Here is a 27,908-nt window from a genome sequence, read left to right as displayed (position 1 = left end):
CTAGCTTGTAAATGACATATTTCAACTAAATGACGTACCTTTTGCATTAAAGTTGTCTTGGGCTTGCCATCAGAGTTTTTTTCTTCGTCGTTAGGGTACAAGTTGAAAGTGGTGTCTTCAATTTTTTCCACGTTACTTGTAATAACGTCTACACATACATCTAATAACCGTTTGGTTGAAATACCCTTCATGTTTAGCGTTAGTGATTTTATGAGTTTATCACGATGTTCTGAACGTCTCTGCAATAATATTATGTAAAGAACGAGAAAATACCTGATCCAGGGACTCATGGTCAGCCATAATTACCTATTCTTGTAAGAAGAATTGTTGATAATTTTATTCCTAGTCAGTATAATATAAGTGCCGTGCACGTGAGAAAAAATAAAAACAAATAAATAATTGGTTATAAGAAAATAAAAATCCTTTCTTTGCCAAGAAAAACAGTTATGTAAACAATATATGACTTGTTTGCTAGCTTGATTCGAGGTAAATATATTATATATATCATTATCTATAGTATAATAAGCGGGAAAGCATCAAGCTGCGTATTAATATAACTCAAACTTGCGCAACCTCAGACGCGCATACAGTAGGAGGTGAGGGGTTTTTTTTTTGAGTCGGGAGTGATAGTTGTTTTAACGTAAAGCGTCGTTTAAATAATTTTTTTTGTTAATGGTAAGTTCTTTAATCCGGGTACTCAGTGATGTGAGACTTGTCATAAGCCGTCTACAGAATTTTTTTACAATTCTAAAATTTGGCGGCAAGCTCAAGATGACATTGTCTTTCATGTAAACCCACCTTTATGTAAATGCAGCGCGGCCGGCCGCGCCGTTGACACATGTTTTCTTCGCACGCTTGCCGCGCGTCTCTTACGTGTAAGTGCTCATGTCGTGTGCATCTCGTAATTCGTCATCTTAAATAATAAGTAAGTAGTGCAGTGTTATTGTTTTAGTAGTGTGTATTGATAGAAGCCAGTTCCAGGCATTGCGCTTTTCGGTGTCACTTATTTATTTAATATATAAGGTTTGTGGATTGCTCATAGTAAATAAGTACCTAATAACGCTATTTTTTTTAATTACCACGAATCTCGTGTACTTGCCAACTAATGTCGTGTTAGCCAACGACCACGGTGGTATAACTATAATTTACAGCGATAATTGTTGAAGCCTCTTTAATTGTGCATGTTGTTTTTTAACATCTCGGGCCTTACACTGTATGAAACACCGATGGCTTGCACGAGGCAAAGGCGGGCAGCCAGAGCTCGTGTTTATGCGCGCGATTCGCATCAGTTATTTCGCTTACTTACCACGCCGGCTGTTTTCGTCTGCAACAGTGCACTGTTTCTTGCCGTTACCAATCTATACCGTATACAGAATCCGATAAAGCTCGTGAAAATGATAGAGAGGTGTACGAAAAAAGACTCCTCTCTTGCTCTCAAGGACTCAAACAGTTCCATATTGTGGATTCAGTGCCCAGCATGAATGTGCCGCGAGGTCGTAGGTTTATCCATGCATTTGGCCGCAGCTACATAAAGCGCAATTTTGCGGAACGTCACAGCGGAACCACTTGAACTCACGAGAGTGAGAGAGAGGTCTATAACGGTCCGCTGGCTACAGACCATCCCCCGTTGAAAAAATTAACTTGCATGACAAACATTACGGTAGCAATAAGTATTTGTATTTTTATTCTGTAGGTGTGAGGAACAAGCTTTGCTACTACAACGGTTGTAACAACAGCCTGCAGTATGTCTGACACTGAAAATGGTAAGAAAATACAAATATTTTCATTTAGTATTTCCAAGTTCAATTTAGTCAAAGTATTTTCATAGTTTACTAAATAAATATGACTCTTATCACTTTATTGGTAATAAATTGGTTTTTAATAGAACACGAGGAGCTTCAAAAAGCTAAGCAGAAAATCAAGAGCTTGGAGAAGGAACTTGATAAATGTCAAGGTAAAACTCTTTACTTGTTCAATACTTATAATAATAAATGAAAAAAATGAACTTATATTTTAGAATTATTGTTAACCACACAAGACGTGCTGGAAAAAAAAGAAAAATACATAATCCGGCGCCAACGAGAGTACAATAAGCTATTTGCGGAAAATAAACGTAATATTGTAGAATCGAACCTTATGAAGGACCTACTATCAAGACGAAGTAGTGTAAGTTTGCTTATTATTAAGGTTTTGAATTTGCCACGACATAACGTGTTAAGCATTTCTTGCCATGGCAATCAAAACGTCTATTTTTACATGTAACAACTACCCAAGTTTCTCTGAACGACAAAAAAAATTAAACAGTCACTGCAAAAGAGTTGTTATTTAGAATTATAAATTTTTTTTCGGCAGTTGCCTCTAAATGAGCAAATATATTGGTAAAATATTGTATAATCAACGTAAAAAAAGGTTATGAACAAAAAATGTTTCTTTTTCCACTTAATAGTACACAGCAGACTAGCCAATCCTTAAAATTTCGTTACAATCCACCTAATACTTGGAAATTTAAATTTGGACAGTACGCCTGGGACCACAAACGTGTCTTAGCTTCTTAATGATGTAAGAATACCCGTCTATTATTTCTAAACATAGTACTCAGGAACTTGGTCAGTTGATATTGTGTCTAGAATAATTAAAAAATAGTTAATCCTAACATTCAGTCTGGTCACTATCCCAAATTCAAGATGTGTACGTCCAAACGCTTAATGATGATTGGATACTTTTTGAAATAAGGAGAGAATTTGCCCCTTCGAAATTACATTGTATTTAACACTCAGGCAGGAGATCAATTGTTTACTTCTAAGTATACTTCAAACAGCACCCAGTCATAATTATGTTTTTAGACCTACAAATCTGTAAATTTGGGATAGTGACCAGACTGAATGTTAGGATTAACTATTTTTTTATTTTTCTAGACACAATAGCAACTGACCAAGTTCCTAAGTAGTATGTTTGGAAATAATAGATGGGTATTGTTACATCATTCAGAAGCTAAGACACGTTTGTGGTCCCAAGCGTACTGTCCAAATTTAAATTTCCAAGTATAATGTGGATTGTAATGGTATTTTAAAGATTGGCTAATCTGTTGTGTACTATTAAGTGGATAAATAATCACTTTTTCTTGAACCTTGCTTTACATTAATTATAAAATGAAATACCACTGTATTTGCTTATTCGAAGGTAACAGAAAAAATACCATACCATCAACGTAAAAAAAGATTATGAACAAAAAATGTTTCTTTTTCCACTTAATAGTACACAGCAGATAAGCCACATCTGTAAAATTTCATTAAAATCCACATTATACTTGGAAATGTAAATTTGGACAGTACGCCTGGGACCACAAAATTGTCTTAGCTACTTAATGATGTAAAAACACCCATCTATTATTTCTAACCATAGTACTCAGGAACTTGGTCAGTTGATGTTGTGTCTGGAATAATGAAAAAATAGTTAATCCTAACATTCAGTCTGGTCACTATCCCAAATTCAAGATGTGTACGTCCAAACGCTTAATGATGATTGGATACTTTTTGAAATAAGGAGAGAATTTGCCCCTTCGAAATTACATTGTATTTAACACTCAGGCAGGAGATCAATTGTTTACTTCTAAGTATACTTCAAACAGCACCCAGTCATAATTATGTTTTTAGACCTACAAATCTGTAAATTTGGGATAGTGACCAGACTGAATGTTAGGATTAACTATTTTTTTATTTTTCTAGACACAATAGCAACTGACCAAGTTCCTAAGTAGTATGTTTGGAAATAATAGATGGGTATTGTTACATCATTCAGAAGCTAAGACACGTTTGTGGTCCCAAGCGTACTGTCCAAATTTAAATTTCCAAGTATAATGTGGATTGTAATGGTATTTTAAAGATTGGCTAATCTGTTGTGTACTATTAAGTGGATAAATAATCACTTTTTCTTGAACCTTGCTTTACATTAATTATAAAATGAAATACCACTGTATTTGCTTATTCGAAGGTAACAGAAAAAATACCATACCATCAACGTAAAAAAAGATTATGAACAAAAAATGTTTCTTTTTCCACTTAATAGTACACAGCAGATAAGCCACATCTGTAAAATTTCATTAAAATCCACATTATACTTGGAAATGTAAATTTGGACAGTACGCCTGGGACCACAAAATTGTCTTAGCTACTTAATGATGTAAAAACACCCATCTATTATTTCTAACCATAGTACTCAGGAACTTGGTCAGTTGATGTTGTGTCTGGAATAATGAAAAAATAGTTAATCCTAACATTAAGTCTGGTCACTATCCCAAATTCAAGATGTGTAGGTCCAAACGCTTGATAATGATCAGATGCTATTTGGAATAAGGAGAGAATTTGCCCCTTAGAAATTACATTGTATTTAACACTTAGGCAGAAGATCAATTGTTTACTTCTGAATACTGGCCTGAGAAACTTGGTGTAGCATTATTTACATATACTTCAAACAGCACCCAGTCATAATTATGTTTTTAGACCTACAAATCTGTAAATTTGGGATAGTGACCAGACTGAATGTTAGGATTTACTATTTTTTCATTATTCTAGACACAATATCAACTGACCAAGTTCCTGAGTACTATGTTTATGAATAATAGATGGGTTTTCTTACATCATTAAGGAGCTAAGACACGTTTGTGGTCCCAGGCGTACTCTCCAAATTTAAATTTCCAAGTAGAATGTGGATTGTAATGGTATTTTAAAGATTGGCTAATCTGTTGTGTACTATTAAGTGGATAAATAATCACTTTTTCTTGAACCCTGCTTTACATTAATTAAAAAATAAAATACCACTGTATTTGCTTATTCGAAGGTAACAGTAAAAATAAAAAAATTCATTGGTCTCTTTTTTGAGTCTTTTAGAATAAATTTGTTTTGGTTTTCAATATTGTTCGAAGAAACTACGTCAGTCGTTATTATACCTAGGATAACAATTCATGATAGACATGTATAAACATAGAGGCTGCTCATTTTATAACACTAGATTCTAAGGATGATTAAATCATAAACAAGTTATGCTAATGGTGTGTAATTTTAAAATTAAAGGCAATGTATATGACGTATTTGTTTTAAAGAAATGATCGTTTTCCTCAGAATGACAACAACATAAAAGGAGTGCAGTATCTCCCATATGATCCAAAATTAACGCCAATAAATGTAAGATATAAATTTTATTTTAAAATTTTTCAATTTGTTTAAAAGAAGCTCATGAGTATATCTATTGAATCATTGTAGAGCACCCAGCAAATGAATCCAATGTACAACGCAGGGAATGCCATGCAAACGAGTTCTGTCGGATTCCAACCTTCGGCTTTCTGCAGTCAACGAGGTGTAATGCCGACATCATGTTTGACACCACAAGGTTTCATAGACTGTACTCAACCTGCCACCAGCAATATCCAACATACATTTAGACACCCCAACTGGTGCCACATGCATTGATCGATATTTTCTTTTTACATTTGTTCAATTAAAGTAATACATTACATTGTGTGAACCGAAAAAAATGCGAATAATCAAAAAACTGTAACACCGATTATAAAAACAAACAAACGTAAACAATATGTAAACCTTAAAAGAAAAAAAATCCTAGAATCAGCATGACCAAACACAGTTAAATAAAAGCATCCATAAAAGTTATAAAAATTTTTGATTTCGTTTCCAAACAAAAAATTGAGAAAATTATCTTACAACTTCTTATATATAATATGACAAAATCAAGGTTGATTTTAGTAGGTCCTTCGCTCAGGATTTCAATCTATAAACGCCAGACGTGCGCACGTGGTTCATTTCGCCTTTCACGTAAAGAAGAAAATTAAATAAAAATCACCCAACCTGTCGATTGTTTCTAGATATTTTGATTTTATTTCATTGTTTATATAATAGTAAACAACCTGTATCGTTTTTAGCGGGGCCTTCAATCTAGATTTTTAGTTATGAGGGCCAGAAGAGCGAACTTGGTTGATTTTGCACTACGCGTGTAGTGGAAAATCGAGTGAAAATCACCCGCCCTGTCGATTTTTTTTGGATATTTTGATTTTATTTTATTGTTTATATAATAATAAACAACCTGTATCGTTTTTAGCGGGGCCTTCGATCTAGATTTTTAGTTATGAGGGCCAGAAGAGCGAACTTGGTTGATTTTGCACTACGCGTGTAGTGGAAAATCGAGTGAAAATCACCCGCCCTGTCGATTTTTTCTGGATATTTTGAATTTATTTTGTTGTTTATATAATAATAAACAACCCGTATCGTTTTTAGCGGGGCCTTCGATCTAGATTTTTAGTTATGAGGGTCAGAAGAGCGAACTTGGTTGATTTTGCACTACGCGTGTAGGGGAAAATCGAGTGAAAATCACCCGCCCTTTCGATTTTTTATGGATATTTTAATTTTATTTTATTGTTTATATAATAATAAACAACATGTATCGTTTCGAGCGGGGCCTTCGATCTAGATTTTCAGTTATGATGGCCAGAAGAGCGAACTTGGTTGATTTTGCACTACGCGTGTAGTGGAAAATCGAGTGAAAATCACCCGCCCTGTCGATTTTTTCTGGATATTTTGAATTTATTGCATTGTTTATATTATAATAAACAACCTGTATCGTTTTTAGCGGGGCCTTCGATCTAGATTTTTAGTTATGAGGGTCAGAAGAGCGAACTTGGTTGATTTTGCACTACGCGTGTAGTGGAAAATCGAGTGAAAATCACCCGCCCTGTCGATTTTTTCTGGATATTTTGAATTTATTTTGTTGTTTATATAATAATAAACAACCCGTATCGTTTTGAGCGGGGCCTTCGATCTAGATTTTTAGTTATGAGGGTCAGAAGAGCGAACTTGGTTGATTTTGCACTACGCGTGTAGTGGAAAATCGAGTGAAAATCACCCGCCCTGTCGATTTTTTCTGGATATTTTGAATTTATTTTGTTGTTTATATTATAATAAACAACCTGTATCGTTTTGAGCGGGGCCTTCGATATAGATTTTTAGTTATGAGGGTCAGAAGAGCGAACTTGGTTGATTTTGCACTACGCGTGTAGGGGAAAATCGAGTGAAAATCACCCGCCCTGTCAATTTTTTTTGGATATTTTGAATTTATTTTGTTTTTTATATAATAATAAACAACCCGTATCGTTTTGAGCGGGGCCTTCGATATAGATTTTTAGTTATGAGGGTCAGAAGAGCGAACTTGGTTGATTTTGCACTACGCGTGTAGTGGAAAATCGAGTGAAAATCACCCGCCCTGTCGATTTTTTCTGGATATTTTGAATTAATTGCATTGTTTATATTATAATAAACAACCTGTATCGTTTTTAGCGGGGCCTTCGATCTAGATTTTTAGTTATGAGGGCCAGAAGAGCGAACTTGGTTGATTTTGCACTACGCGTGTAGTGGAAAATCGAGTGAAAATCACCCGCCCTGTCGATTTTTTCTGGATATTTTGAATTTATTTTGTTGTTTATATAATAATAAACAACCCGTATCGTTTTTAGCGGGGCCTTCGATCTAGATTTTTAGTTATGAGGGCCAGAAGAGCGAACTTGGTTGATTTTGCACTACGCGTGTAGTGGAAAATCGAGTGAAAATCACCCGCCCTGTCGATTTTTTCTGGATATTTTGATTTTATTTTATTGTTTATATAATAATAAACAACCTGTATCGTTTTTAGCGGGGCCTTCGATCTAGATTTTTAGTTATGAGGGTCAGAAGAGCGAACTTGGTTGATTTTGCACTACGCGTGTAGTGGAAAATCGAGTGAAAATCACCCGCCCTGTCGATGTTTTCTGGATATTTTGAATTTATTTTGTTGTTCATATAATAATAAACAACCCGTATCGTTTTTAGCGGGGCCTTCGATCTAGATTTTTAGTTATGAGGGTCAGAAGAGCGAACTTGGTTGATTTTGCACTACGCGTGTAGTGGAAAATCGAGTGAAAATCACCCGCCCTGTCGATTTTTTCTGGATATTTTGAATTTATTTTGTTGTTTATATAATAATAAACAACCCGTATCGTTTTGAGCGGGGCCTTCGATCTAGATTTTTAGTTATGAGGGTCAGAAGAGCGAACTTGGTTGATTTTGCACTACGCGTGTAGGGAAAAATCGAGTGAAAATCACCCGCCCTGTCGATTTTTTCTGGATATTTTGAATTTATTTTGTTGTTTATATAATAATAAACAACCCGTATCGTTTTTAGCGGGGCCTTCGATCTAGATTTTTAGTTATGAGGGCCAGAATAGCGAACTTGGTTGATTTTGCACTACGCGTGTAGTGGAAAATCGAGTGAAAATCACCCGCCCTGTCGATTTTTTTTGGATATTTTGATTTTATTTTATTGTTTATATAATAATAAACAACCTGTATCGTTTTTAGCGGGGCCTTCGATCTAGATTTTTAGTTATGAGGGCCAGAAGAGCGAACTTGGTTGATTTTGCACTACGCGTGTAGTGGAAAATCGAGTGAAAATCACCCGCCCTGTCGATTTTTTCTGGATATTTTGAATTAATTGCATTGTTTATATTATAATAAACAACCTGTATCGTTTTTAGCGGGGCCTTCCATCTAGATTTTAAGTTATGAGGGCCAGAAGAGCGAACTTGGTTGATTTTGCACTACGCGTGTTGTGGAAAATCGAGTGAAAATCACCCGCCCTGTCGATTTTTTCTGGATATTTTGAATTTATTTTGTTGTTTATATAATAATAAACAACCCGTATCGTTTGTAGCGGGGCCTTCGATCTAGATTTTAAGTTATGAGGGCCAGAAGAGCGAACTTGGTTGATTTTGCACTACGCGTGTTGTGGAAAATCGAGTGAAAATCACCCGCCCTGTCGATTTTTTCTGGATATTTTGAATTTACTTTGTTGTTTATATAATAATAAACAACCCGTATCGTTTTTAGCGGGGCCTTCGATCTAGATTTTTAGTTATGAGGGCCAGAAGAGCGAACTTGGTTAATTTTGCACTACGCGTGTTGTGGAAAATCGAGTGAAAATCACCCGCCCTGTCGATTTTTTTTGGATATTTTGATTTTATTTTATTGTTTATATAATAATAAACAACCTGTATCGTTTTTAGCGGGGCCTTCGATCTAGATTTTTAGTTATGAGGGCCAGAAGAGCGAACTTGGTTGATTTTGCACTACGCGTGTAGTGGAAAATCGAGTGAAAATCACCCGCTCTGTCGATTTTTTCTGGATATTTTGAATTTATTTTGTTGTTTATATAATAATAAACAACCCGTATCGTTTTTAGCGGGGCCTTCGATCTAGATTTTTAGTTATGAGGGCCAGAAGAGCGAACTTGGTTAATTTTGCACTACGCGTGTAGTGGAAAATCGAGTGAAAATCACCCGCCCTGTCGATTTTTTCTGGATATTTTGAATTTATTTTGTTGTTTATATAATAATAAACAACCCGTATCGTTTTTAGCGGGGCCTTCGATCTAGATTTTTAGTTATGAGGGTCAGAAGAGCGAACTTGGTTGATTTTGCACTACGCGTGTAGGGGAAAATCGAGTGAAAATCACCCGCCCTGTCGATTTTTTTTGGATATTTTGATTTCATTTTATTATTTATATAGAATTAAACAACCCGTATCGTTTTGAGCGGGGCCTTCGATCTAGATTTTCAGTTATGATGGCCAGAAGAGCGAACTTGGTTGATTTTGCACTACGCGTGTAGTGGAAAATCGAGTGAAAATCACCCGCCCTGTCGATTTTTTCTGGATATTTTGAATTAATTGCATTGTTTATATTATAATAAACAACCTGTATCGTTTTTAGCGGGGCCTTCCATCTAGATTTTAAGTTATGAGGGTCAGAAGAGCGAACTTGGTTGATTTTGCACTACGCGTGTAGTGGAAAATCGAGTGAAAATCACCCGCCCTGTCGATTTTTTCTGGATATTTTGAATTTATTTTGTTGTTTATATAATAATAAACAACCCGTATCGTTTTTAGCGGGGCCTTCGATCTAGATTTTTAGTTATGAGGGTCAGAAGAGCGAACTTGGTTGATTTTGCACTACGCGTGTTGTGGAAAATCGAGTGAAAATCACCCGCCCTGTCGATTTTTTCTGGATATTTTGAATTTATTTTGTTGTTTATATAATAATAAACAACCCGTATCGTTTTTAGCGGGGCCTTCGATCTAGATTTTAAGTTATGAGGGCCAGAAGAGCGAACTTGGTTGATTTTGCACTACGCGTGTTGTGGAAAATCGAGTGAAAATCACCCGCCCTGTCGATTTTTTCTGGATATTTTGAATTTACTTTGTTGTTTATATAATAATAAACAACCCGTATCGTTTTTAGCGGGGCCTTCGATCTAGATTTTTAGTTATGAGGGCCAGAAGAGCGAACTTGTTAATTTTGCACTACGCGTGTTGTGGAAAATCGAGTGAAAATCACCCGCCCTGTCGATTTTTTCTGGATATTTTGAATTTATTTTGTTGTTTATATTATAATAAACAACCTGTATCGTTTTTAGCGGGGCCTTCCATCTAGATTTTAAGTTATGAGGGTCAGAAGAGCGAACTTGGTTGATTTTGCACTACGCGTGTAGTGGAAAATCGAGTGAAAATCACCCGCCCTGTCGATTTTTTCTGGATATTTTGAATTTATTTTGTTGTTTATATAATAATAAACAACCCGTATCGTTTTTAGCGGGGCCTTCGATCTAGATTTTTAGTTATGAGGGTCAGAAGAGCGAACTTGGTTGATTTTGCACTACGCGTGTTGTGGAAAATCGAGTGAAAATCACCCGCCCTGTCGATTTTTTCTGGATATTTTGAATTTATTTTGTTGTTTATATAATAATAAACAACCCGTATCGTTTTTAGCGGGGCCTTCGATCTAGATTTTAAGTTATGAGGGCCAGAAGAGCGAACTTGGTTGATTTTGCACTACGCGTGTTGTGGAAAATCGAGTGAAAATCACCCGCCCTGTCGATTTTTTCTGGATATTTTGAATTTACTTTGTTGTTTATATAATAATAAACAACCCGTATCGTTTTTAGCGGGGCCTTCGATCTAGATTTTTAGTTATGAGGGCCAGAAGAGCGAACTTGTTAATTTTGCACTACGCGTGTTGTGGAAAATCGAGTGAAAATCACCCGCCCTGTCGATTTTTTCTGGATATTTTGAATTTATTTTGTTGTTTATATAATAATAAACAACCCGTATCGTTTTTAGCGGGGCCTTCGATCTAGATTTTTAGTTATGAGGGCCAGAATAGCGAACTTGGTTGATTTTGCACTACGCGTGTAGTGGAAAATCGAGTGAAAATCACCCGCCCTGTCGATTTTTTCTGGATATTTTGATTTTATTTTATTGTTTATATAATAATAAACAACCTGTATCGTTTTTAGCGGGGCCTTCGATCTAGATTTTTAGTTATGAGGGTCAGAAGAGCGAACTTGGTTGATTTTGCACTACGCGTGTAGTGGAAAATCGAGTGAAAATCACCCGCCCTGTCGATTTTTTTTGGATATTCTGAATTGATTTTGTATTTTACATAATTATAAACATTTCGTATCGTTTCTAGCGGGGTCTTCGATTTGGTTTTATAGTTAGGAAAGCCAGAGGTTTGAAGGAGTAGTAAAGCTAGCATATAGGCACCTACATGATAATTTTTTGGTGCGGGTAAAATAATGGACAATTATCCTTTCTACGACTAATACATATGATTAGTAGTCTTTAATGCTACTTTCAGTTATTTTTAAGCATTTTTGCTACTTTTTAAAGTGATTAATTAAATTCTTAAATTTCGTTCCCGGAACGTTCCGAACTTCAGTGTCATATTAATTTTAGCTTTCAAATCCGTTCAAATCGTTCGGTCGAACTTGTCGATTGATCTTGTCGGTGGACTACCAAATTCGTTTGAAATCTGCTCGAGAGGTGGTTCTTTTGTAAAAGTTACCTTTTGATGAACCAATTTTTTCATCTACATAAGAGTTGGCAGTATCATATTAACTTATTTTTACGCTTAACTACGATTTACTACTAAAATTGCTTATGGAAGGAAACGTACGAATTTTTTTTGACAGCTGACCACAACGAAACCACCACAATGTTTCTGAAATTATAAAAATTAAGTAAAAAGTTTTTAATTGGTGCACAAAATGTGTATTTAAACATCTTGAAAAATAATTTTTCTCATGTCCAGTACCTGTATAGTTCTGTCTGATATTCCAAATAAGCATTAAAACATAGAATTACCTATAAGGAAAAGTTAGCGATGTTTACAACTTGTACAGTTGTTCTCAACTGACTCCATTTACCAACTAATTATTGATTTTTCCAATAATGATGGTTAATTATTACTGGTTAAGATACCAAAAAGTCGTTATGTAGGCCCAAAGTGGTTTCAAGAGGGTAAAGTGGATGTTGCACACTTTGTGCCAATGGTAAAAAAAATGGTAATTTTCGTACCTGGTGGCACGTGTCGCCAGGGCAAGCACCAGGCCCAAGGGACTCTTTGTGCTGGCCCTCTGATTGGATTTGCACCAGATTCGAATCCTTCTCATTTCTACCAAAGGCACAACCGACCTTCAAAAAAATGACCTCGGACGTTTTTAAAGGGGCTGGTATACCCTCCTCCTCGATACCCTCGGTAGGAAAAACAGTGTTCGGCACGCAAGTGCCATCCATCCGGGGCTACCTTACGTCCCTTGGGCCGCAAAATAGCTCCGGAGATGATGACATTTTTGTGACGAAAAGTACCATTTTGCGAGAATCACCTACATTCATTTTAAATTATTTTAAATGAGGGCAATATTTCTGAAAATATTTTTTATGTTGTGTCTATAGTAAAATTTTTGTATCAAATAGACTAGAGAGAAAGACTTATAAACACGAATAACCTTATAGAACGTCTACTTTTGCCATAAATATACCCTGATATAAAAATGTTGTAGTGGCGGTGATGGTGTATCAATGTCGAACAAAAACTTTGGATAAAAATATACTCGAAAATATAACGCTCGAAGAGTAGTAATGTCGAGAGTAATGTAGGAGGAAGAAGGAGAAGGTAGCACAGATACAAGTACGCAGTGTTAAAGGTTGCTTCAGGCTAAGCAGCCCCGTTACGTATACCTGTGGTGGTGCTACTCACTCCCTCTCTCTGTATCTCTCTCTCTCCTCTCTGTCAACACACTTTTGCCCGCGAGGCAAGCGCATAGTTGCATAATTTCAGGTAAACGGCCAGGCATGCGCTGCATGAACCACCACCACCCGAGGCTCGTACACTCTCTCTGCGTCTTTTTTTTTTTCTCTTCTTTTACTATTTTACTGCATGCTTTGCTGTATACCTATAATCGAGCCTATAATATGAGAACACATGTCATGTACTTCGGTATTATTTATTCTGCGAGAGTCAAATCCGCTCTGTACGTCGTTCCAGCACTTTCTCTCTCTCTCTCTCTCTCTCTCTCTCTCTCGTTATCTCTAGCTCAATATAATAAAATGAAAGTATCGTAACACAGTCCTTGTATCCGATGAGTTTCTGTTGATATGACCATCTGGAATCAAATACTGATCATCAATGAAATTTTTATAATTTTAATGATATGGATGAACTATGAAACTTGTGATGTATAGTTTTAAGATTCGTACTACTCTTTTGCGCAATTTTAATTTGATCATTACATTTGTCTGTTGTCTTATACGATGATAGCGCATTTAAAATGTGGCGAAAAAAAAAAATCAGTTAAACGTCTCGTAAAAAAGCAACGAATATGTCAGTGGATATGTGTGTACACACAGCAGGGGAGAGAGCCCCGTGTAATCGATTTGCGAATTGGCCTGCAGCTATTTTAAAAACAAGCCGCCGTCGAATCTTGCGCGGTGTGGACTGACGACCATACTCGTGTATAAATAAGTGTACACGCGTGTATATACATCCGTCTGACTTTGTTTTAACACGGAGAGAGGAGAGAGAGAGAGCTCAATAGGCCGCGGTGGTAGCGAGCAGCAGAGGGAGGCGCGTGACCGCGAATTCCACATATCCCTCTCCTCCCCCCACAATCCGAGCAATCTGCATACCTGCGTGATAAGCTATTGTTGCTGGTGACCAATTCGTTCTTCTTTCTACTCTTGTTACATATATAATACGGCTAAAGGAAGATTACGACTTGTTTTGGTGCGCAACGAGACACGTCACTTATTTTAAATGAAGCTATATTATTTGCTTGAACTAGTTGTTGTTATATGAATTAAATCGCGATTTAATCGTTGGTTCAAGTTGTACTTCATTACGTATAAAAGTAATAAAAAAAGGTTAATAAGAGCTGTAATAATATTATTTCACTCTGGTTTGCAGTCAATATTTTAATCATCTTGTTTCAACCAATTTCAACAAATATCGATCATTTTTTGTGTGCCAACGTAATTTGATGTTGTGACTACTACCAAATGTCATGAGTAGTATTTATGTCGATAGTATTTTTAAGGTAATATTGTATCTTTTTTTCCAAATTTTTTTTATTTCTATTGTTGCGCAATTAATTAGCATTAATTGCAAATAGCAGATTGTTAGATTGCGTTGTATTTAAAGACCGGGGTATGCGTCGTCACCCGATTGAACTTTCCAAGCAATATCATTATTGATTCAATCGAAAAAAAATGTATTCATATTTATTTATTTTTTTAATGATCATCAATCAAATATTCTTACATTAAAATATCTTTTTTTTTTTTTTTTTTTTTTTTTATATATATATACTGCAACAATTAAATGCATTTGGTTTTGGAAAAGTCTACCAAACTGCAACAGTGGTGCCATTAAATACCAAATTTTACGTTAGGTACCCTTCAATATAATTAAACTGTACCCAAAATAGAATTTGCTAATTTGCGGTATCGCTGTTATTTGATCTATTTTTTATGGTTTTCCATTAGATTTTCAGTATTCTAGGCCAATGCATTGAAGTTACACATTATAAAAAGTGGAGAATCTTCATTTTAAACGCTGTTTGAAAAAGACAATTTAAAAAAAAATTTCATGTTTGAAGTTTTGCTCCTAATGGATGGTGCCAACCTCAAACTTTTAACTATACATATTTCTAACAATTATTAAATCCAAATGAAATGATAGAATTTCAGTTTACTAATCTGACTTAACAGATATAATGTAAACTTTTATTCAATAAGTAAAATGCAATTTTTTTTCCGATCTCTTCAATTTATCCGCTCAAAATCAGCCGAAACCAACCGCGTCACGAATAAAAGGCTTCAGTCACGTGACATTCTTCTTTTTAGAAAGGAACATGTAAAAATACCACTGACCCTATGTATACCTAATGCGCCGTTGGCTAACAAACGCGTCGATTGTCAATGGATGATGATGATGAAAGTTTTACCGGTCAGACGCTGCACAGATTTATTTTAGCCGATGGATTAAAATCTGGGATTTAGGTCATGTGCGCGTCAAAAAAAGATTATTGAGTTGCACGTATACAGTGACATATCGAGATAGATGCGCGCTTACGAAACTCTCTCTCTTTCTCTTCTACTTCGACTGCCTTGGTATCGTTCGATCCGAGAAGGAGTTTGACGACTTATTTATCGCGAAATTCAACGAGTCGTTGAGTTACAATAAAATTGATGAAAAAAAAAAGATACGATCAATTAGGATGTTGGAAATACAAATGTGCACGCGCGTAAGTTAGATTTTCCTTCGGCCATATAAAGAAAAACTCTGGTGCTTTTTTTCTTTCTTTCTCTATCTATCTACTTTCACTTATTTAACGACATTATAATGTTTAACTCTCTCGTGATTACCCATTGCTCCTTTTTTTTTAAATCATATTGATAAAAAGTCATGATGGCTATGGAAAGCACTTACATTTTAGGGAAATGATTTTTCACCTGATTTCTCAGCAAATAAGTAACTATAGCGCTACAAAAATTGTCTTGTATATTTGTAATCACGTATTTTCATGTGCCCGTTTGATTTGCATTATTTAAGAGTAGGTACCGCAAAGTTTATATATATTTTTTTAGACCAAAACACGGGTTATTCATAATGTTGTTTGAAACTCAGCGTTATCCCTTTGAAATATCCCATCTAAAAACTAATTTCTCTAGGTTATTACTCTGAAAGTTCCAACTAGAAAATTATATGCAAAGTTGATAGTTTTGATGTGCCAAACTATGAAAAAAAAAAAAAGAAAAAAAGTGAAAGTTCATCACCAGGGGTAAATGCTATACACTGAAAGAAAAATATAATAAAAATAACTGTGCTAGAATGGTAATCTAGTACTATTCGGTTGTCTAGAGACTTCTTACTATTTGAACAGTAATTTTTAATGTTTAGACCAGTAATTTTTGTATACGAATCGATCCAACGCGTCCAGTCATTAACGCTTGTGTCGAATTTTCTGATTTTCAGGTCGCTCGCAATAAATTCCTGGTGATCGCGCGAGAGAGCATCTCCGCCACCGCTCCGCCACGAAAAAAAATCGCGCCCCGGTCGATAGACAACGCAGCCAGGCACACACGAGGTGAACAGCAACCGGCGCAAGTACGGCGAAGGACAGGCAAGCCGTGCGCTCGAGCGAGCCCGGGAGGAGCCGGACCACGGGGTGGAAAAGCTCGCCGAGCCAAACAGCCTCCTCGTATGCCCCTGCGGGGACGAGGGTCATCAGGGGCGAAGCGGAAGAGAAGACGGTCATTGTCGTGGTCTTGCGCGTGGGGCACTGTAGCGGACTCCTGGTGAAGGTCAACCCCGATGACGTCCAACAGCTCGGAAGCTTGGGCCAGCTGAGCTTGGTGGCTGCAGGAGAAGAGCAAGCGGAGACGAGAACGGAGGGTGGAGGAGAGGCAGAGCCAAAAGTGGTGCTTGTAGCGACAAGGGAGGAGAAAGTATCGAGGACTAGGGAGAAGGTGGAGGTGGTGCTGGGGTGCGGGCTCGCTGTAGGGGGCCCTATGTCGTTGTGAGCTGCGCCGAGGACTGCCTTGGCGGGCAGAGCCTCCCCGCGGCGCTGTTTGGGGGAGGTAGAGGCCGAACATGGAGTACGGGAGTGGTGGGCCCGGCGGGGGTGGCGGCAGCGCGGGTCGCGGGCCCATACAGCCGCCGATCACCGGCTCGCGGGGCATTGTTGCCGGGACCGACACGACGGACGCCGCCTGGCACAAGCACGAGCAAATGCTGCTCATGGAGTCGAGGCACAAGCAACAACAGCAACAACAACGTGAGTACTCGTTTTTTTTTTTTTTTTTTTTTTTCTTCAATTATTTTTGATTCATTTATGTGCCATTCATGCATTTTAAGTAGAACTACAGTTATAATTTGCACACAGTAAAAATAAAAACATTTTAACCACTAACTATAAAGTATACCAATTCGAAAGCAAGTAAAAATTTGTTATTAAGAGATTAAAGAGGTAAATATATTAAGTCATAGATTTTACCCTTTCTCCGATGATAAATCCCCTCATGATGGTTGAATATTTTACCATCAAGGTTGGCAAAAAAAAAAAAACAGTAGATTAATGAAGATGATTTGTAGTATACTGTCCATATGTATTTGAGATATTTTTATTGTTTAATTTGTGAAATGAATTTTTATTGATAAATCAAAGTTAGAACTTGAGATAAACGCCTGTTCTAATCTAACGTTTAACACCACTGAATAATGATTTTCAGCACTTGAGAGTTTTAGCGACTAAATGCACTATTGTGCAAGTGCGATAATGATAAATGAAAATCTACATATCGTTTTGAAGTCATTTTTTTTTATAGTCCATCTAACGGAACTATTTAGTTTTATAAATCTTTTTCATACAACTGCAGTTACCTAACAATTTAAATTATTTAACTTTTTGAAAATCCCGCCAAACAAAATCCTTTATCTGTCTTAACCAATCACAACGAATAAAAAGGCTTAAGTCACGTGACAATCACTTTTGTAAGACAGAAAACCTCTATTATGACGAAATATCGACATGGGCGTTAAGCAAGAAGCACAAAGAAATCAAACACCTCGGAAAACTCTATGTTGGATATTATCTAATAAAGAATTGTGATTTTGACTATACCGCGTCCAAACTGTAGAGCGATTAATATCAATTAAACTTACAAGAATTTTAAAACTTATATCGCATAGATTTGAGCTCTTTGATTTCTTGAGTAGACCTTTGGATAAAGTCGTAGGAAAACTACTGATATCTATTTACGAAATGTATCGCAACATAATTATTTCACTCACTTATTAAATACTTTTCTTCTTATTGTATACTATCAATTTGATTTTGATTATTGGAAACGTTACTTTTTTTCTTTTTTTTTCCACGTATCTGGGGCCTACAATAAAACTGTACTAGATTAAAAATTTAAAAACAAATCTTAAATTTTTTAGTATTCTAACGTGCGTCCCTCTAAAGAATGTATCTGTTTTATGTTCAAAAAAGGTCTCAAAATTTTTTCTGAGCTACATCATATTAGAGACTCAATTGTAATACGTAATGCCCCCCCCCCAAAAAAAAAAAAAAAAAAAAAAAAAACTATACTTCAATTACATATTTTTATAAAATTTACAAAAAAAAAAAAAAAAAAAAATCGCAACTAGAAGTTACCATAAGTTTAGTAACCTTTTAAAAAAAAATATTTTCCATGACAATCATATTTCAAAAACTTGACCTTATCGTTCATTAAGAAGAGATACGCACTCATTGAATCAATGTTTTCCATTAGTTGACTAATCTTTAATGGAAATCGAGAGAAGAGAGATTCATTTAAGCGCACATGCCGCAGACGTTACAAGAAAGAAAGAATGCGTAGATGGGAAAAATAGAAAATCCCTGTTGCAGTAACCAAGATAGGTAGAGCGGAAGAAGATAAAAAAAAAAAAAAAAAAAAAGATAAAAGGGGAAGATTGATGGGTACGAGCGCGACGAAAGAGAAAAGCGACTAACGCGAAAAAAATACAGAGGGGGGACTCGGGGCTTATTCAAATGTATTTATTTTCGAGCGCGACAGAGAGAGAGAGCAAAGATCCGTGCGTTCCCTCTACACAAAGGTAATCTGTCTTTTGGTGGTGTGCTATAAAGCTCTAGAATATCAAGAATAGTACAGTCATGTTCTATTTCTTTCGTCCAAGCAGCGTGCGACAATCGTGTGTGTGTGTGTATTGAGCACGTGTGTAAGGTATGTTGACGAAAAATGGAGGAAAAGAAAATAGAGGCGCCTCTGCTGTTGTATACATCGTCCGACACTCGGGAATGCGGTTAAAAGACGGAAGCGCGGTACGGTACGGTGGTGCTCAAATCTAGCTGTGTAGATGTATTGGTTGGTACCTTTACATACTGCGGCCGACTGCAGCAACAGCAGTATTCGCTATGCGCATCTACGGTGCTGCCCTCCTCATTGTCATTAATTTTTTGTGTTAAATCTTATAGAGCAAAATAGTTAAAGCGGCCGCCGTCGACAAAAGTTCTTTACATTCTCATAAGAATATGTGTGAAAGTGACAGGTAGCGCCAAATGACAGGCGCATAGCGAATAGTCGTGCGTGGAAAACTCGTAGCGAGTATACTTAATATGTTAAAATTAAAAAAAATTGCTATTTAAACAAATCAAGTATTAAATTGTTTTTTTTTTTCCTCTTAAAAAAATTATATGTTGTGTAATTATCGTTTTAAATTTTAGTTATAATACTTGTTTGATCGAGCGATCAATGTCACAGAACCTTCAACATGAAGACAATGTGTGGTTTGATTTTATAAAAAAATTAAAAAATGAAAGACTATGATATTACTTACACACAGATTTAGGGACAAATACTTTTTTTCCGAATTTTTCAAATTTTAATGCACTCCTTTTCCTACAAAAATTTTGGTTTTAGCGTTACGCTATAAGTGCTACTAAAAAAAAAAAATAAAATCATTTAATATAATTCATTACATTATTAACAATAAAATCATACTGCCAACAAATTGAATAAGTCCGTGCTCGAGTCTATAACATAAGTCACGTGTATAAACTACACTAAAAATATAAATATGACGAGTACACTACAGACTTACGTTGAGAAAGCTGACTATTTTTTGCTATCTTAAAAAGGAAATATTCGTTGTGTGATTGGTTCCAGCTAAGATCACGTGGTTATGATTCGGATAACACCCATCGCTCAGTTCCCTATCGAAAAAAACAATTAGTAAAAATATCACATGGAAAATATTTTTGATCGGTCATGTAAATTATCAAAAAGTAATGTAAAAATATTATTATTATTTTTATTTTTAGGTTGATAAAAATGACGGAGATAAAGTACATTAGAATAGTTTAGGAGTGGAATATTATGACGCCAAAAAGTCATTAAATTCATATACGTATGATTTTATGACTTTCTGACGTCATTGGCCTCCCACTCCTGAACTGCTATATTATGCTCTCTCTCCGTCATTTTTTGTTTACGTAAAAAAAGATGCTTCATATTTTTTTGATGATCTACATGACGGACAAAATAGATTTTTTCATGAAAAATCAGGATTAAAAAATTATAAATCGAATCACTAGAAACGAAATGACGTGCGAGTCTATACTGAACGCAAAGAAGTAACTAGGTGTATTATGTATAAAATGCAACACTCACGTATCCAGGCAGACTTTGAAAACTGGCTGCAGTCACAGTTACACTGTGAAAAAATGTTTGAGGAGAAGATGTGAATCATGGCTTGCATGATGAAAAAAAGATACCGTGCAAGAAGACTGAAAGTAAAAACTCATGGTCAAAGGCTAAACTGAGAGGTTGCACGGAACCTCCACTTGTATGGATGACACATGAGTTAAGGTAGCTCATCACAAAATCAAAATACTCTAAGTATGAATAAAACTTGCAAGAATAACACTTTAATATTAACTGAATCATCTCACAAAATTTCAAACCACGTAGCCAGGCAATTTTTTCAATACAAATTACTTGAAAAATGTATGTTTAACGTGGTCTCTTATAAGAGGCTATTCAATCTTGTCACATTTGATACAATATCTCATAAATTATACTTAAAAAAACTAGGTACTGAAAAAAGAAATCACGAGCTTATGACACCAAGAAAATGTAGATTCTCCGGGCAATATTGTACAATATTTTATCGATTAGATTATTGTTTATAAAAAGATACAGGTCACTTGAACTGTGGCAACTTTCTCTACCGATGTTTTTAGGCGTGGTAGTCTGATGTCACGTAAAAAGGTAGAACAGGTGTGATGAGCCACCTTAACGCAAATTAGTAATAAAAACGTATGTTAACAAATTTATTGCACAACCTTTGCGCCATATCTTTTTATTTAACCCTCACGCACTTTGTTCGATTGAAACTTGTTCGATTGAAAATGTAATATACACATAAACACTTCCTCCTACTTTTTATCCATTTTAAAAGATAGCCTATCAACTCGCTCGTAATGATCTTGGAGCACAATGAATACGTCGTTTCGCGATTCTTCAATTATTTTTAGAAATTTGTGCGACTTCTCCTTGGTACACATACCCAAGAATATCGTTTGCCTATCGCTTGCGTGCACGTGATGCTGCACCTGCACTCTTGATAATAAATTGTCAAACTGAGCATGTCCTCTTTCTTCAAAAGCTGCAAGTGCAACAAAACTTCTGCATAAAATATGCAAAAGACAATATCTGCTGTCGTTGTCATCGTTCGATTTCCTATATATGTATACATCTCGTCGTCGCGCAACATTGAGTCACCGGCACGAATCCGCAGTCGCCGCTGGCGGATTATTGCATATCTATATAGACTCCCTCCGCTCGTTCCTATTGTGTAGCTGCTTGATTTTATTCTCTTTCTTACATTGTCGCATCAACATCGAGATGTGGTCACTGGTGCTGTATGCTGTATGTAGTACAAAGAAAGTGAGGAGAAAAAAAATATATATACTGGGCATATCTGAGAGATGGGTAACAGCAGAGTAGTTGGGCCGATGCCCCCACTCAGCTAAAGGGGCAAGGGTGGCCAGCACCTCGGCCAGCACAGCACGGCTCTCGGGCAATTTTAAGACTTTCACCTTCCGCTGTTGCCGTGCACACTCATGTATATAAGAGCGAGGTGTGCTGCTGCAGCATTCCCTTCCTCCTCTTTCGCAATAAATTTTTTTTTTTTTATTATCCTCGTACACTTGCATACGTGGTCACACATGTACAAACTGTATGATGTGTAAAAATAGGTATACTATAGTATCAGATACATGTTCACATTTGTGCACCCATATCGATGGTGCATTTCGCCAGTGATAGAAAAAAAATGGTACTTTACGTCACTAGGGCACAAAGTACAAACATGAGCACCCGAAGGGCGCGATTGCTGTAAGTATGTTGGTGCCCGAGACGCGTATAATGTTTTTCTTATCGAGGGCGCAAAGTGCAATTTTGCGCCCAGTAAATCACTTTGGGCCCTAGAGCAGAAAAGTAACGCAAAAAACTTTTCTGCCCGTGGACCCAAAATGATTTCAAGAGCGCAAAGTATGGCCCAAGGGCTCAAAGCGGCAGTTTCACTTTGGGCCCATGGTAAGAATTAGTAGTTTTCGTCGGATAAGTGCCATCGTCTCCGGGGCTATTTTGCGGCCCAAGGGACCTGCGAAGCAGGGCCCGAGGGATGTAAGGTAACCACGGAGCGATAGCGCTTATGTGGCGAATACTATTTTTCCTACCGAGGGCACACCAGCCTCTCAAAAACGCTCGAGGTAGGAAATAGTACTTTTCCGCCCTCGGGTGGTTTTGGGAGGCTGGTACTTCCTCGGGCGAAAAAGCAGTTTTCCGATACTCGTTCGAAAAGTCTCCTTTACGGACCTCGCCTTCGGCTCGGGCCGCAAACCTCTCGGTTCGCAAACAAAGACTTTTCAAACTCGTAGGAAAACTATTAATTTTCTTACCATGTGCACAAAGTGCAATTGCCGCTTCGTGCCCTCGGATCACACTTTGCGCTCTTGAAATCATTTTGGGTCTACGGGCAGAAAAGTTTTTTGCGCCCTCCAGGCCCAAAGTGATTAACTGGGCGCAAAATGTGCCCACGGACGCAAAATTGCACTTTGTGCCCTCGGTAAGAAAAACATTGTGCGCGATTCGGGCACCAACCTACAACATGCGCGCCCTTCGGGCACTTACGTTTGTACTTTGTGCCATAGTGACGTAATGTACCATTTCCGACCTCGGACGTTTTTGAGGGGCGGGTGCTTCTGCGACCGTTACTTACCGAGTGAAGAAATGTAGTGAAAACTCATGCTGATCGCGAATCGAGAGCTTGCAGCTGAATGCGAGGCTGAACGCGTGCGTGCAGGCGGAAGTACTGTATATAACCATCTATCTCTCTCTCTCTCTCTTTCTTTCACTTAGCACTTGGCACTATAGAGAGACTTGCGGGGGTTTGAGGTGCCCGCGTGGTAACACTGTACACCCACACCCTCACACGTGCCACACCAGCGATCTATATATAAATGCCGGCAAAACAAGCAGCGTCCTTTCTATGCTACATATATGTAGCTCCATTTCTCTCTCGCTATACCACTGTTACTTCCCTCCGCTTACGGTACCTGAATACATACGCGTGTGTGTATGCGCATCCAGAGTGATATGTTTGTGTATGTGAGTGTACTGCACCCCCAAGCCTTTATTCCCCTGGCAACTCGAGCCTCTGCAGCAGTATATAGCAGCATCCCCCGCGATTTCCGACACTGACCTCTCCAATTTTCAAGCGCCCCCCAGCTCAACCTGCCCCCAACCGCGATGCAGCACTGCCAAAGCTCTTATATTACCTATATATACCATACGTGTAGGAGGCGGGCAGAAAAAAGGAATTGCGTTTACGTTGTAGTTTGTTGCTGTTATTGTGGAAAGAAATGAGCGCCTCTGTCTTCCCATCATCCTTCTATCTCGCGATTTAGCTCCTTTCAGCGCTTGAGCCGCAATTATCCTTCATCCAGGGCTGATTATCCTACTTCTCCTCAGCGCTAGAGAGCGCACGAGCAACAACATCGGAAGCTATCTGCTCATTATACCTGCTGACCTCGGGTTATCGGATATATAGACGGAGAGGTTCAATTTTGTGTTGAAAAGTTTGGAAAAAGTTGTCAAAAAACCAGTGCACAGTGGGTGCTTGGGTATCCAAGTATGAAGTTATACTTTTATGGAATTATATGGCAAACAATATGATTATGATTATAAATATACCTTCTATGAAACAACAAAATTCAATAAAAACCAATATTTTCTTTCTTCAGATATGGACTTTGATGGAACGGTGGGGAAAGGGAGGAGAAAATGAAAATTCACTTCCGTTACATATTTTCTCAATGTCACCAATTAAAAATTTTTGGTTTACTCTAGAAGTATAACTTCAAAAATAAACGAGGCGGTTGTCGATGTTCGATTTTTAAAACTGGATAAGCTATTGTTGTTGTTTCTGTAGACGTGTCGACCCGCAAAAGCACGGTTTTCTGATAATTCCTTTAAATATTGATACTCGTTGGATTCGATTACCTCACGGCGAAACTGCGGTCGGGAACAAACGTCTAATCAAAGGGGCGAGAGTGTGGTGAGCTCGGAGTGAGGAAGGACGATGGTAGAAACAAGTAAAAACACGCATTTACCCCTCGGTTTCCCTCACACACTCATTCGCGTTCAATCGAACTTAATTTCTTTAGATTAGCAAAGAATGCAAACGATCGGTAAACGAGGAGCCGATACAGTACTTGGGGCTGGTGCTTGCCCTGGCGACATGCGTCACCAGGTCCGAAAACTACTATTTTTTCATTTTATTCAAAATAAACATTGTTTGTTCAAGCTGAAAAATACAATTTTATGAAAATTTTTTCTTAAATTTTACGACTTGGAATTCGTATATACTTACTCGTAAAACATATAACAGAAATAATGTGAGCACAAAAACAAACGGACTTGCCGGAAGTTTTTTTGACACATTCTTGCTGGTTAAAGGCGTCTTGGAATTTTTCACTCGAATTAGAATTCTTTGCGAGAAAATCATAGAATTTTCCATCTTTGGATAGAGTCTATGAAAAACTAGAAGACTTTACATAAAACTAAACATTTTACGCCAGTTAATCGACTATTAGCTGTAAAGTTAAACGATGTTCTAACTTTTTTTTTTTGCAATTACTGGGTTCTTCTCTTACCAACGACATTGCCCCTCCGCAACAATCAACGTACCATTCGCCCCACCTACAAATATAGCGAGATGCGTCCACTCGTCACGTCTATGTATCGTTCGATCGAAACAGAAAATTAACCGTTCCTCAGGCATCAAGTGACTCGCACTCACTTCATTTATTGAAATTTTTTGAGGGTGCAAGTACAAATTCTTTTCTCCCTGCTTTCCCAGTCCATTCGAACTTGTCTTCTTCCCGCTCGACATAAACAAGTCTATTCCTATTTTACACTTGTTTGTGTTTGAGTTTTCATGCGAATGATTAAAACCTAATTTAATGAGATTTATTGTTCCAAATAGAAATGAAAAAAAAAGTCAACCGTAACGTACTTGTGAAAAAGAGTGGTGTTTAAAATACGTTTAATGTCAGTATCCGATAACGTTTGATGTGGTTTGTGTTTTGTTGTGTAGATAAATGTACAAGTATATTTTTACTCTTTTCATTGATAACATCGATCTTCGTCAGTGATAAGCAAAGTCGAACGATGTTCTGGTCAATCGATTATAAATCACGTGTGTTTAATGACATTGAATCTAGATAGTTTCGTTAACCTAATTAAGATGTGGCGAATGACTCTTTAAAGAAAACCAAAAGCTTTGCTTGGATAAGAAGAAAAATATATTAGTTTAGGTGATAAGTTGTTTGATAACACTAATGGCTAGGGGATGACAACTTGTAGTTGGAATTTTCTTTTTTTTTTTTTCGTAATAAACCACGGCTGCACTAAATTAAGTATTCTTCACGAGCGTCTGAGCCATTAGAATTCAGGCGAGCTTCGAAGAGCTCTGCTTTTTCGGTGTCACAATTTTGAATGACTGAAGAAAAATTGTTTTCCTCAGTTATTCGATATTGCTTGAGCATGGACTTTCTTCATTTTCTTCTTCTCAGTCCACGCGTTACGTCACACCCAACGTGCGTGCGTGTGTATACAGTGTTTGGTTTTTCAGCTTTTGTAGATTGATTGTTATCGGGGATAAATACTATGATTACAAAACTATTTTTCGTTTAATAGTTTGGTGTTTTAGTAGGAAGTTTGTGTGTTTTATCGATTTTGTATCTATAAACTTTCCCTTGTTAATTATCCGGTCACTACCTACTGATATGATAATCGAGAAAATATTAAAGGTACAACTAACGTATTGATATGATTACCCGTTAATTTGGGAACTATGTAACCTGTATTAAAAAAGCTTTGACCTTTTATTTTTTAAATTCGTCGTTACTAACGTGCATTCATATTTTTTGTCATATAATTTCTTGAATAATAGTCATCAATATTTAAATTAATTTGAATCAAATAAATATATCGTTACGTATGTTATTTAGTTTGTTTTTGTATTTAAATATTTCAAAACCATTCATTCTGAACTATTTACATGATTAAATCGAAATTATTAGAATTTAAAGTACACATTACAGGCTTCGTCACGTAAATATTTATCAATCTTTTAAAAAACAAATATAGTTTTATTAATTTAGAATTTAATGCGATTCACTAAGCTTTATATATGCTTAATCTAATCCTACAGTGATCCAAGCCTCAGTAAAAAATTATATTTGTTGAAAATTGTAGCCCAAAACACAAAAGACATCAATTACCAAACCATAAGCACATATATATAGGTGTTGTATCCACATACAAAATCGAATAATAACCAGAAATAAACTTAACCAACAGAGTCTACACACAATACTTTTACCATAGATACGGTTTACCGATGACGTGGCTCGAATATATAAAAACAAAAAACAAAAAAAAAAAAAGTGATCCAAATGGAGAGTCAATCCGCTACGCGAATTCTCGAGCGAATCACATTAATTATCATGCCTATAAAAATTTGCCAAAAAAAGAAAAGAGAGCATCTTGATGGGATTTTTGATTTACGCTTCATTCACACATTTATTCAGGATCAATTAAGTATAGATCACCTGGATCCGAATTTCAATAAAGACACGCGCGAGAAGTATGTATAGGTACTTTTTCCCGCTCACGTTTTTCTCCGCCCGCATAGCAGCAGCAGTGTAACGCACAGAGTATAGTTCTCTCTTCGCGTGTGTCTACTGCATGTTTACAATTCGGCACCAGCACCATCAGTATGATATACCTATACCCTATACGTGGTAGTAAGTATGAGGTACCTTATACAGAGAAAGAGAGAATTCGAGGAGTATATACTATATACACCGGCATGGCAAGAAGCTGCAAGAGCATCAGCAGCAGCAGGGAGGCATACTCTTTGGGTGCGCGCTCCACCCCCCGTGCAACGGTGTACTCTCTCTCTCTCTCTCTCCGGTCTTCCCGACTCACGGCGCGCGCGCCGACGCGATCAATACGCGATATTCCGCGCGAGCGAGGAGGAAGCAAGACCGGCTCTCCACGTACCTCTCTGCCGGTCTGTTCGTCCGTTCTTCTTCCGCTGCTCTCCGCGCTGATTCTGCTGCTCCCTCCCTCTCTCTGTTTTCTCCTCGGTTTTCTCGGCTGCTCGTCGAGTTTCTCTTTTTCGTTTCGCTGTCGGCTCTCTCTTGGCCAGACTTTGCTTTTTTTCCCTCCCCCCCTTAGCTCTTGGTCCCGTTCTTCCTTCCTTATTTTTTTTTCCTTCAACTTCAACAGCTGCTCCTCTAGTCTTGGAAATCATTGTTGTTGCTGATGCTGTCAAGCGCGTTTGTCTTGCATTTTGTGCTTCATTTGCAAGAATATGCGGAGCTTCATTTCAAA

General features: G+C 37.1%; 1 protein-coding gene across 2 annotated transcripts in view; it reads left to right on the top strand.

Moving 5' to 3' along the window:
• Window positions 1–27,908, top strand: part of mnb (minibrain) — a 119,592-nt gene that overhangs the window by 33,994 nt on the left and 57,690 nt on the right. For both annotated transcript variants that reach the window (XM_089591279.1, XM_089591278.1), the window contains exon 2: window positions 16,408–17,209. In XM_089591279.1, coding sequence (XP_089447405.1) covers window positions 17,026–17,209 — 184 coding nt within the window. In that variant the 5' untranslated portion in view covers window positions 16,408–17,025. The remainder of the gene's footprint in view (window positions 1–16,407; window positions 17,210–27,908) is intronic.

This window comes from Copidosoma floridanum, unplaced genomic scaffold, assembly GCF_036245765.1.
Source record: "Copidosoma floridanum isolate Cflo_tuat_1 unplaced genomic scaffold, Cflo_Japanese_pri ptg000013l, whole genome shotgun sequence".
Lineage (NCBI taxonomy): Eukaryota > Metazoa > Arthropoda > Insecta > Hymenoptera > Encyrtidae > Copidosoma > Copidosoma floridanum.
This window is presented reverse-complemented; position numbering and strand designations above follow the sequence as displayed.